This window comes from Rhinatrema bivittatum, chromosome 6 (assembly GCF_901001135.1).
Source record: "Rhinatrema bivittatum chromosome 6, aRhiBiv1.1, whole genome shotgun sequence".
In the NCBI taxonomy this organism is placed as follows: Eukaryota; Metazoa; Chordata; class Amphibia; order Gymnophiona; family Rhinatrematidae; genus Rhinatrema; species Rhinatrema bivittatum.
In genome coordinates, this window is record NC_042620.1 from 142224191 (window position 1) to 142236353 (window position 12163).

Genomic DNA, 12163 nt, shown 5'->3' on the forward strand with positions numbered 1-12163 from the left:
TCAATAAGTACTGATGCATTTTCCTTTGAGGCAGCCACTTTGCAATCAGGCAGGCGCGGCTTCTTCTCTTTCCTGGAGAATCCGGTGGACATTACTTTTGGCAAATGCGTGATAAATCTGTCCATACACTAACAGATTTTATCAGTTGCAGGTGAGCAAAATAAATAAGGTATTTTTACTGGGATGGCACTTGATATTTAGGGGAAGACACGGGCCGATTCAGTAAAGTCCGCGGGAGAGCGGACTAACGCCCGGCACGATTCTGTATTTAAATTAGGTGGTGCGGTAGAAACTGGCAAAAGGAGGCGCTAGGGACACTAGCGCGTCCATAGCTCCTCCTTTTAGCCCGGAGCGACGGCTGTCAGCGGGTTTGACAGCCGACGCTCAATTTTGCTGGTGTCGGTTCTTGAGCCCACTGACAGGCACGGGCTCAGAAACCGGACGCTGGCAAAATTGAGCATCCGGTTTTCGACCCGACAGCCACCGGCCCATTTAAATTTTTTTTTTCTTTTTTTACTTTTTTTACTCTTCGGGACCTCCGACTTAATATCACCATGATATTAAGTCGGAGGGTGCACAGAAAAGCAGTTTTTACTGCTTTTCTGTGCACTTTCCCGGTGCCGGCAGAAACTAGCGCCTACCTTTGGGTAGGCGCTAATTTCTTAAAGTAAAATGTGCGGCTTGGCTGCACATTTTACTGTCTGTATCGCGCGGGCATACCTAATAGGGCCCTCAACATGCATTTGCATATTGAGGGCGCTATTAGGTTCCGCGGGTTGGACGCGTATTTTCCGCCCCTTACTGAATAAAGGGTAAGGGTAAGGGAAAACACGTGTCCAAGGGCAGGTTAACAGTGCGCACTGTACTGTATCGGCCTGATAGTGAGCCAAAACTCACATGTCCTTCTGGGCCTGCTGTATCACATGATCATATGTCACTTGTTAATCCAGTCATTATAGTAAATTAGAAGAGGATATAAAATAAGGGAGAAACCTCCCCCCCCCCCCCCCCCCACTCCAGGTAGTTGTAATGAAGAATCATGGTGCCAGATCCCAGGCCCGCTTTCAATTGAACAGGAAGCCTAAAGGAGAAAGGGAAAACCGCCAGGTCAAAAAAGAGTGTTGTGGTCACTACAACTACACTACAACTACACTTGATAACTTGCATTTAGAACAACAGTGGTATGTACTGTATACACTATATCTGTATGGAGGCAAGAAACCTGGAAAGGTTTGGACAGGTTTAGCAGTCCTTAGTGGCTGAAAAGCACCTGAGAAGAGTCCAGACCTCCTAGAAAGATGAATGTTCAATGAAGATTCAGGTGAGGTTCATTTCTACTTCACTATAGCTCTAAATTGGTCTTCTAATGCACACTTTGCAGGCAATTATTCAGCTGCCTAAGGACAAAGTACATGGGTACTTTTTTTTAGCTATTAACACTAAACAGGGGTATACAAAATGTATATAGTTATACAACAGAGTTTAATAAACTTTTATGCAAATACTTTATTCTCGGGTCATGAAGATATTTTAAATAACATACTTTGACACTTATTATCGTATATATATACACTTTTACCAATCATTAAATGCTAATAATGATGCATACATACCATCGCACATACCACACTCATACATTAAAAATTCTATCCTAAAACCCAATAATAAGGCTGATATCAATTCCCAAAACACTTCCAAATTTGGTGTCTTCATTCAACCAATAGAATTTTTAATGTATGAGTGTAGTATGTGTGACGGTATGTATGTTACTGTTTTAGGATGGGAGGTTGGTGATATCTTCATTGAGGGTCAGGTGCATCAGTAAATTACAATATTTAATGATTTGACACTTATCGTATATATACACTTTTGCCAAACTATGATGTTTAAAATATCTTCATGATATGAGAATAAAGTATGTGCATAAAGTTTATTATACTCTATTGGATAACCAGATACATTTTTGTATACTCCTGTTTAGTGTTAATTGTTAGGATATAGAGGGATAGTACTCCTGTTTATTGGACCACCTTAGGTTATTTTTTTAGCTACTTACCTGTCACAATTTCTTAAAAAGAGACAACCCGGGTAGTTTCTCTTTGGCAAGTCATTAAAGGTAGGCAAGTACAAGAAGACTCTTCATGCTGTACCTCTGCGAAGGTGGCAGACCTCACGTGTCACCTAGATAGGATTTTAGATAGTACTGGGGAGGAGCCGGCTGTCATGGTACATGTGGACACCGACATAGGAAAATGTGGGAGGAAGGTTCTGGAAGCCAAATTTAGGCTCTTAGTAGAAAGCTTAAATCCATAACCTCCAGGGTAGCATTCTCTGAAATGCTCCCTGTTCCACGCGCAGGTCACCAGAGGCAGGCAGAGCTCCGGAGTCTCAATGCGTGGATGAGACGATTGTGCAAGGAAGAGGGATTCAGTTTTGTTAGGAACTGGGGAACCTTTTGGGGAAGGGGGAGTCTCTTCCGAAGGGATGGGCTCCATCTTAACCAGGGTGGAACCAGACTGCTGGCGCTAACCTTTAAAAAGGAGAGAGAGCAGCTTTTAAACTAGAACAAAGGGGAAAGCCGACAGTCGCTCAGCAGCACATGGTTCGGAGAGAGGTATCTTCAAAGGATACTAATGTTGCATTAGAATTAGGGCATCCCAACAGTGAGGTTCCAATAATAAGAAAAGTAGTCCAAGTGCCTGTAACTAAAAACTTACCTGAGCTAAAAACATTCTAACTTATCCCTATCAATTAAAAAGCAGAATGAAAATACAAACAAAAAACAAACTTTGAAATGTTTGTATGCTAATGCCAGAAGTCTAAGAAGTAAGATGGGAGAATTAGAATGTATAGCAGTGAATGATGACATAGACTTAATTGGCATCTCAGAGAATGGTGGAAGGAGGACAACCAATGGGACAGTGCTATACCGGGGTACAAATTATATCGCAATGACAGAAAGGAACACCCGAGAGGCAGTGTGGCGCTTTATGTCCGGGATGACATAGAGTCCAACAGGATAAACATCCTGCATGAGACTAAATGCAAAATTGAATCTTTATGGGTAGAAATCCCTTATGTGTTGGGGAAGACTATAGTGATAGGAGTATACTACCGTCCACCTGGTCAAGATGGTGAGACGGACAGTGAAATGCTAAGAGAAATTAGGGAAGCTAACCAAATTGGTAGTGCGGTAATAATGAGAGACTTCAATTACCCCAATATTGACTGGGTAAATGTATCATTGGGACACGCTAAAGAGATAACATTCCTGGATGGAATAAAGGATAGCTTTATGGAGCAATTGGTTCAGGAACTGACGAGAGAGGGAGCAATTTTAGATCTAATTCTCAGTGGAGCACAGGATTTGGTGAGAGAGGTAATGGTGGTGGGGCCGCTTGGCAATAGTGATCATAATATGATCAAATTTGAATTAATGACTAGAAGAGGAACAGTATGCAAATCCACGGCTCTCGTGCTAAACTTTCAAAAGGGAAACTTTGATAAAATGAGAAAAATTATTAGAAAAAACTGAAAGGAGCAGCTACAAAAGTAAAAAATGTGCAAGAGGTGTGGTCATTGTTAAAAAATACCATTCTAGAAGCACAGTCCAGATGTATTCCACACATTAAGAAAGGTGGAAAGAAGGCAAAACGATTACTGGCATGGTTAAATGGGGAGGTGAAAGAAGCTATTTTAGCCAAAAGATCTTCATTCAAAAATTGGAAGAAGGATCCAACAGAAGAAAATAGGATAATGCATAAACGTTGGCAAGTTAAATGTAAGACATTGATAAAACAGGCTAAGAGAGAATTTGAAAAGAAGTTGGCCGTAGAGGCAAAAACTCACGGTAAAACCTTTTAAAAATATATCCGAAGCAGAAAGCCTCTGAGGGAGTCAGTTGGACCGTTAGATGATCGAGGGGTTAAAGGGGCACTTAAAGAAGATAAGGCCATCGCGGAAAGATTAAATGATTTCTTTGCTTCGGTGTTTACTGAAGAGGATGCTGAGGAGATACCCGTACTGGAGAAGGTTTTCATGGGTAATGATTCAGATGGACTGAATCAAATCACGGTGAACCTAGAAGATGTGGTAGACCTGATTGACAAACTGAGGAGTAGTAAATCACCTGGACCGGATGGTATACACCCCAGAGTTCTGAAGGAATTAAAAAAAAATGAAATTTCAGACCTATTAGTAAAAATTTGTAACCTATCATTAAAATCATCCATTGTACCTGAAGACTGGAGGATAGCTAATGTAACCCCAATATTTAAAAAGTTCTCCAGGGGCGATCCGGGAAACTAGCAGAGCATTTATGTTTACTCTAATTATTCCTGATCGAAGAAAGAATTGCAACAGTCATTAGATTTCCTTACCCTCTCAAGGGCAGACTAACCTATGGGTCTGAGGTATCTATGAATTAGTTAAGACTCATCCACTTCATATAACTGATTGTATTATTTGTACCCCACATCCAAAGGTCATCTCTCACGTCCTAGTTATCACCATACCAGTACCATTGCACCACATCTTAGGATTTAAAGACAGTAAAGAACATAATGTTACCCTGGATCCATTAGCAGGACAAACACTACAGACCGGTGAGCCTGACTTCAGTGCCAGGAAAAATAGTGGAAAGTGTTCTAAATATCAAAATCACAGAACATATAGAAAGACTTGGTTTAATAGAACAAAGTCAGCATGGCTTTACCCATGGCAAGTCTTGCCTCACAAATCTGCTTCACTTTTTTGAAGGAGTTAATAAACATGTGGATAAAGGTGAACTGGTAGATGTAGTATACTTGGATTTTCAGAAGGCATTTGACAAAGTTCCTCATGAGAGGCTTCTAGGAAAAGTAAAAAGTCATGGGATATGTGGCGATGTCCTTTCATGGATTGCAAACTGGCTAAAAGACAGGAAACAGAGAGTAGGATTAAATGGACAATTTTCTCAGTGGAAGGGAGTGGGCAGTGGAGTGCCTCAGGGATCTGTATTGGGACCCTTACTTTTCAATATATTTATAAATGATCTGGAAAGAAATATGAGTGAGATAATCAAATTTGCAGATGATACAAAATTGTTTAGAGTAGTTAAATCACAAGCAGATTGTGATAAATTGCAGGAAGACCTTGTGAGACTGGAAAATTGGGCATCGAAATGGCAGATGAAATTTAATGTGGATAAGTGCAAGGTGATGCATATAGGGAAAAATAACCTATGCTATAGTTACACAATGTTAGGTTCCATATTAGGTGCTACAACCCAAGAAAGAGATCTAGGCGTCATAGTGGATAATACATTGAAATCGTCGGTTCAGTGTGCTGCGGTAGTCAAAAAAGCAAACAGAATGTTGGAAATTATTAGAAAGGGAATGGTGAATAAAACGGAAAATGTCATAATGCCTCTGTATCGCTCCATGGTGAGACCACACCTTGAATACTGTGTACAATTCTGGTCGCCGCATCTCAAAAAAGATATAATTGCGATGGAGAAGGTCCAGAGAAGGGCTACCAAAATGATAAGGGGAATGGAACAGCTCCCCTATGAGGAAAGACTAAAGAGGTTAGAATTTTTCAGCTTGGAGAAGAGACGGCTGAGGGGGGATATGATAGAGGTGTTTAAAATTATGAGAGGTCTAGAACGGGTAGATGTGAATCGGTTATTTATTCTTTCGGATAATAGAAAGACTAGGGGGCACTCCATGAAGTTAGCATGTGGCACATTTAAAACTAATCGGAGAAAGTTCTTTCTCACTCAACGCACAATTAAACTCTGGAATTTGTTGCCAGAAGATGTGGTTAGTGCAGTTAGTATAGCTGTGTTTAAAAAAGGATTGGATAAGTTCTTGGAGGAGAAGTCCATTACCTGCTATTAATTAAGTTGACTTAGAAAATAGCCACTGCTATTACTAGCAATGGTAACATGGAATAGACTTAGTTTTTGGGTACCTGCCAGGTTCTTATGGCCTGGATTGGCCACTGTTGGAAACAGGATGCTGGTCTTGATGGACCCTGGTCTGACCCAGTATGGCATGTTCTTATGTTCTTATGCTCTTTCTGCAGACAGGGTTAGGTGGGGAAAACTGTGTGATTTTAAATATTCAATAATCACACACAATTTTCTCCCTGACCAAGTTATGCCCTTAGGAATACTTTTATTTAGAACAGTGAAGTCCAGTTGCTAAATTTAGCTGCTCTGTGCAGGGCAGTTTGCAAAACAAGGGATCTAGCCACCTAGATCCATTTTGAAAATCACCCTCTATAGTTGTCTAGGGATGAACTAACTTGAGTTTACATCTAGAAATCAGTGGTAGATCTGTCCAGCGACAGTCCAAAAGCAGAAAGTGGTGATGTTTGCTGGCCACGGGCCATGACTTGTTTGCCACTCTGTCCACCATTGGTTTGTATATGGATGTTATCCAAGCTCTTTTATTCCACTCATAGGAACCACTGTTACTGTGCACAAGCTGTTCAAAAATCTGCCTGTAAGAAAGCAGTTTTACTCAACCACAAAAAAATGTAAGGAGGAGATTAAGAGAGTCCAGGACTTGCTGATGGCTTATGGAATAATAAAACCAGATGTAAGGATCATGTTTACCCATAACAAGGTAAGGATAACTTTCTTACTGCACACCTATTTAGTATTACTCTATTTCATCTTCAAAACTTTGAAAATGAGGGCTATTGGCCCTTATGGTCATGTTTGTCATAATTGATCTTCTTGCTAAGGATTGCCCAGATCTCTTTTCCAGGAAACAGCCTTGAACAAGATCTGCAACCATAAATAAATAACATTATTGTCCACAGGATTTGTGAATGAAGGCACAATCTCTTGAGCCCTGCTCTCCATTAGCTTTAGGAATATAAAGAACTAATCAGCCAAAACATATAGCTCAACAAAACTATTGTGGTTTATTGCCCAGTTTCCTTACATAGAATCATATACATATATTTTTTTATAGCTTCCCATCACCTATTTTCCACAGGGAGAATCCTAGCTGTTTCTGGATTTGGATTTTTAGATTTAATTACTAACTTTTCCAGACCCATATTCAAGGCAAACTACAATTCAGGTATAGTAGGTAGGTCCCTGCCTTAGAGGGCTTACAATCTGGGTTAATACTTGACACAAAGGATATTTAAGGGACTTGCCCAAAATCATAGAGTGTCGGGGCAGAAATGGGATTTGAACCTTGGTTCCTAGTCCACTGCTCTAAGTGAGTGCTTCCCAATTGGTGTGCCATGGAAAAGTCACCAGTTCCTGATTCACAGGCCCACACCAGCACTTGGACCATGCTTTCAGCGACGAGATATCAGCAATGGCTGATAAACATGCAGGAACTCCTTTCTGAGCACATGCAGTTATGCATGCCTCTCCTTCCTAGCTACAGCATAAGACCCAGCATGTGGGAATTAATGGGCAGCATACAGGGGACTGGAACCAAGCCCCTCTGTGTGCAGCCTCCTCCTTTGGCTCCTTGTGCCCATGTTAAAAGACAGCTGACAGTGGGGAAACTGAAATAGAGAGCAGCAAGAAAGAGTGGGCCCCAAGGCAAGACTCCTCTGTACACAACAAAGAGGCCAAATTGTGGCTGAAGCCTCAGGAAGTGTCACCAAAAACATGCTGAAGCTGTGGATAACCCACAAATGCAACTTGAGCTTTATCCTCAAGTGCCAGAGGAGTCAACAGAGATTGTGGAGGAAATTCATAGGTAATGAATGATGGAACAAAACCAGCAGCATTTACCTGCATGCATGTCTCTCTTTCTGTAAGTGTACATACTATATCTATCTATCTATCTTTATAGAAATAGATATGTGTGTTTGCAACCACCATTCACTTCAAGAAACACAGAAATGGCATTAGAAGACCATTTGACCCATCTAGTCTGCCCATTGTTGTGAGGAAGCCACCAGAGCCTCCTGTCATGACACAGCTGCATCATTTGAAAAGTCATTGGAACACTGCTCCATTGTGACGGGTTCATGTGTGTCTCCCCTCCCTCTCTCCCTTTGCTTTAATATTTGGAAGAGAGACTGATAGGGCTTTCAGTGCTACCCCAGCTCTCCTTTTGGCCATATGATTCCAGTCCATGTCCTTATCTTTGTACTTTTTCTTTCTCCATAATCTTGTTCTAGATTTTGGTGTTTAATTTTGCTTGCCTTTCTTGTTTTGGAAACAGCATATCTGGTAGAAGAGACTTTTTGTACAGTGTCGGCATATAGGGGAAATTTCACATCAGTTTTAGTTTTTACAATAATTTTTGTTTATAAAGGCTGAAAGGATTTACAGAGGCCAGTTGTATAATAGCAATAGGTATTATGGAATTATTTGGTTTATTATTTCAACATTGTGTGTTTTGTATATATGAGGTGGTTTAGGTATTGCTGCTGATAAATCCTGGGATTGGTATACAAAAAAACCCCGTGATTTCACCCTAATATGCAATGCAAATGAATCTAGAAATATTTTTTTAAACTGGACCTCATAAAAAAGGAACTGAAGACTACATCTTGTAAACAGTGTCCTGTGTCTTATACATTGAACTAGTGCCTACTTTGTATTTAATAATCATTGGACCAAAGGAGAATCCAGTCTAATATAAGTCCAAGTCCCAATCTAACGTAAGTCCAAGTCACAAATATATTTTTTGAAAAATTTTATAATGCAATTAAAGTGCAAAATAGAAAAATAACTTATTTTGAGGCTCCAACTGGAAAATGAGCTAAGTCCTTGTCTACTCTGTCCCTGTTCAATAATCTACATAGGACGCATAATCAGAAAAATGAAAATTAGGCTTACTGAATACAAAAGTCAAATTAACAGGTAATAATGTCAGGCTCCCTGGGTGGCTCACTGAATTCAGTAGGGACACTTTTACCGACCTGTGCTAGAGCATTTTTGAGCAGGTTCGAATCCCCATTAGAGAAGGGAATTTAAAAGCAATTTTAACCATACAGGAACAGTTCTGGATTTTTTATTTCAATTCAGTAGCCCCTGAAGGATTTTTATATTTTGTTCCAGAAGTTAGTTCTTGTACATTTTGGCTTTTGCCTTTTCACTGGGTGCTAATCTTGACCCCCTGAAGAAGAGTTAAATTCAAAATGCCGCAACGTTTTGTTTGGATTAAGCATAAGATTCAAGAGACAGTGTTAGACTAAGTTACTAGTGTACATCAAGCTCTTTTTCCAGTTGAAGCCTCAAGATAAAATGCAAAATAACTTAATTGCATGATAACATTTTTCAAAAAATATATTTGGGACTTGGACTTACGTTAGATTGGATTCTCCTTTGGGCCAATAATTATAAATACAAAGTAGGACTAGTTCAATGTATAAGACACAGGACACTGTTTACATGCTGTAGTCTTCAGTGCTTTTTTTATGAGGCCCAAATTAAAAAAATATTTCTAGATTCATTTGCATTGCATATTAGGGTGAAATCACGTTTTTTGTATTTGTTTCTTTTCACTCTGAGTGGGTACTTTAGAATATGGGATTGGTGTACAGCAGTTTTAGAAAGACAGGAAACTTATTTATTAGTTAAGATGATATTATACAGCTGGAGACCCAAGCTAAGTTCTGGGAACTTAACAGAAACTTTCATATGCACACTTAGAAATCCTCCAGTTAGTGAAATAACCAGACACTATAGCTTTTATGTGCTTTGCTCTACAAAATGTATATCTTCCTAGTGTGTAGACAGATGGACCCAGGAACAGTGGATTATGTCCCCTGCCAGCAGATGGAGATGGAGCAAGCTGACGACACAGTATATATACTCCTGCAGTGACCCCAGCCTGCCAGTGTTCTCCATCTCCAGCAGATGGTGGACATGCATCTCCTTATGGGGATTGCTTTGTGTTTTTTCAAAGAAGAAATTTGAAATTCTGATTTAAGGGAAAGAAAGCCCTACTCTCCTCCTGTTCCCTCTCCCAGTTGAAAATTCCAGAGGTGATTTTCGTGGTCCCTCAGAGGTATGCCTTGGTCCAGTAGCTGGGTTTCCCAACATGGGCTTAGCTGCTTGTACAGCTGAAAAGCAACAGGTGCAGGAGGCCGAGCATGGCGGTGACGGCAGATACCCTGTCCCCCCACAGCTGGAGACCATCTCTGTACTCAGCTGTTAAGCGCTGAGTTCAGATAAGGTTTAAAAAAAAAATCAACCTTTTAAGCAGAGACAGTTAGAGGGGTTTTAGGGCTTCCTCTCCATGCTCAGTTTGCTGTACCAACGTTTGTTCCTGCTCCCGTTGGGGTTGGGGAACTTGGTAGCCTGGTGTGTTGAACGGCCCCGGTGGACTAGGCTGCGGTGGAGACTTTCGCATGCTCCTGTGTGTGCTCTGCTGCCCTCTACATGCCATCTGTGCGTGCAGTGGTCGACTCTACGCACCTTTTACGCGCACAACTTTTGGATTTTCTATGCTTTGGGACTTGGCACATAAGTTGTACATGCGCCTTGTCGTGCTTGCTTCTGCAGCGCTTTCGTTTTGTGTGCATAAATTTTTGAGCGTGATCTGTTCAGATGCACATTTACCACTACGATGATGCTGGTAAACAAGAAGCCTAAGCATCTTCCTATTTGTGTTGCCTGTCACATTAGGGCTTCTCAGCCTGACCTGGCATCTAACCTGTGTCAGCGCTGCTCAGACGCTCAGGGAGAGTTGTCTTTCTTGGATTTTGCTAAGCCTGGCTCCTCCCATTTTGATGATGGGTTGGTTACGGCCTTGACTGGAGGGACACCAGACATTGGTTCTCCCTTGACTGGCTCCTCTGCAGGCAAGGGCAGTTCTGTGGGACCAGCTGCAGTTCTTTCTGGGCTTGGTTTGGATCTAGCTGCCTTTTCTCGGGTGGAAGTTTTTCAAGGCTTACAAGTTGATCTCCTTGTTGCAGGAGCTTGGTTGGATGGTGAACATGGCCAAGAGTAGTCTTCAGCCATCCCAGTCGTTGGAGTATATGAGAGTTTGGTTCGACACGGGGCAGGGCAAAGTTTTCAGGACAGAATTTCGAATTCAGAAATTGATGTCTCAGGTGGGTCAATTGGTGGACTCTATATGCCCGACTGTGTGGTCCTATTTACAGGTGTTCGGCTTGATGGCGGCAACCCTGAATTGGTGCCGTGGGCGAGGGCATATATGCATCCTCTTCAGTGCTCGCTACTGTCTCGTTGGAATCCGCAGTCTCAGGATTATTCGGTTTGGCTTCACTTGCCTCTGGAAATCAGCTCTCACCTCCAATGGTGATTGCAGGAGGCTCATCTGAGAAAGGGAGTTTCCTTGTCCTCCCTGACCTGGTTAGTGCTCATGATAGAAGCGAGTCTCCAGGTTTGGGGGGCTCGCTGTCAGGAGCTGACAGCCCAAGAGCATTGGAATGCAGAAGAGTCCCACTGGAACATCAATCTGGAAGCCCGGGTGGTCCAGATGGCATACTTGCAGTTTGGCCACAGGCTGCAGGGTCAGGCGGTCCACATGATGTCAGACAACACGATAACGGTTGCCTACATCAATCGCCAGGGAGGAACCAAGAGCCAGCAAGTGTCGCAGGAAATAGACCAACTTATGGAATGGGTGGAAGGACATCTACAGATGATCTCGGCCTCTCATATTGCAGGAAAAGACAATGTAAGAGTTGACTTTCTCAGCAGGGAAAGTCTGGACCCAGGAGAATGGGTGTTGTCAGCTGAGGCATTTCAGTTGATTGTGAATCACTGGGTCCTTCCATTCCTAGACCTGCTGGCGACTTCTCGAAATGTGAAGATTTCTTGCTTCTTCAATCGCAGGAGAGATCAGTGGTCCCTGGCAATAGACACTCTTGTACAGGTCTGGCCAGAAGACAGATTGCTTTATGCCTTTCCTCTATGGCCCTTGCTGGGCAGGATAATTCGCAAGATCGAAGGCCACCAGTACTCCTAGTGGCGCCGGACTGGCCCAGGTGTCCATGGTATGTGGGTCTGTGGAGACTCCTAGTGGAGACCCCCCTTCATCTTCCGTTACACATGGATCTATTACAGCAGGGTCTGGTTCTTCATGAGGATCCATCTTGATGCTGTCTTACGGTTTGGCCCTTGAGGGGGCTTACTTGTTGAAGCATGGTTTCCTAGCGTGTAGCAGATGGACTCAGGACCAATGGGTATAGTGTACTCGTGCTAGCAGTTGGAGACTGATCA

At 42.1% G+C, this 12163-nt stretch overlaps 1 protein-coding gene across 9 annotated transcripts in view; it reads left to right on the plus strand.

Moving 5' to 3' along the window:
• Positions 1-12163, plus strand: part of PMS1 (PMS1 homolog 1, mismatch repair system component) — a 302687-nt gene that overhangs the window by 45482 nt on the left and 245042 nt on the right. For 8 of the 9 annotated variants that reach the window (XR_003857402.1, XR_003857404.1, XR_003857403.1 and 5 more), the window contains exon 5: positions 6448-6611. The exons of the other annotated variant lie outside the window; for it this stretch is intronic. Coding sequence is in view for 5 of the 8 variants with exons in the window: in XM_029606009.1 (XP_029461869.1) it covers positions 6448-6611 (164 nt within the window). In the remaining 3 variants the exon portion in view is untranslated. The remainder of the gene's footprint in view (positions 1-6447; positions 6612-12163) is intronic. 9 annotated transcript variants of the gene reach the window in all.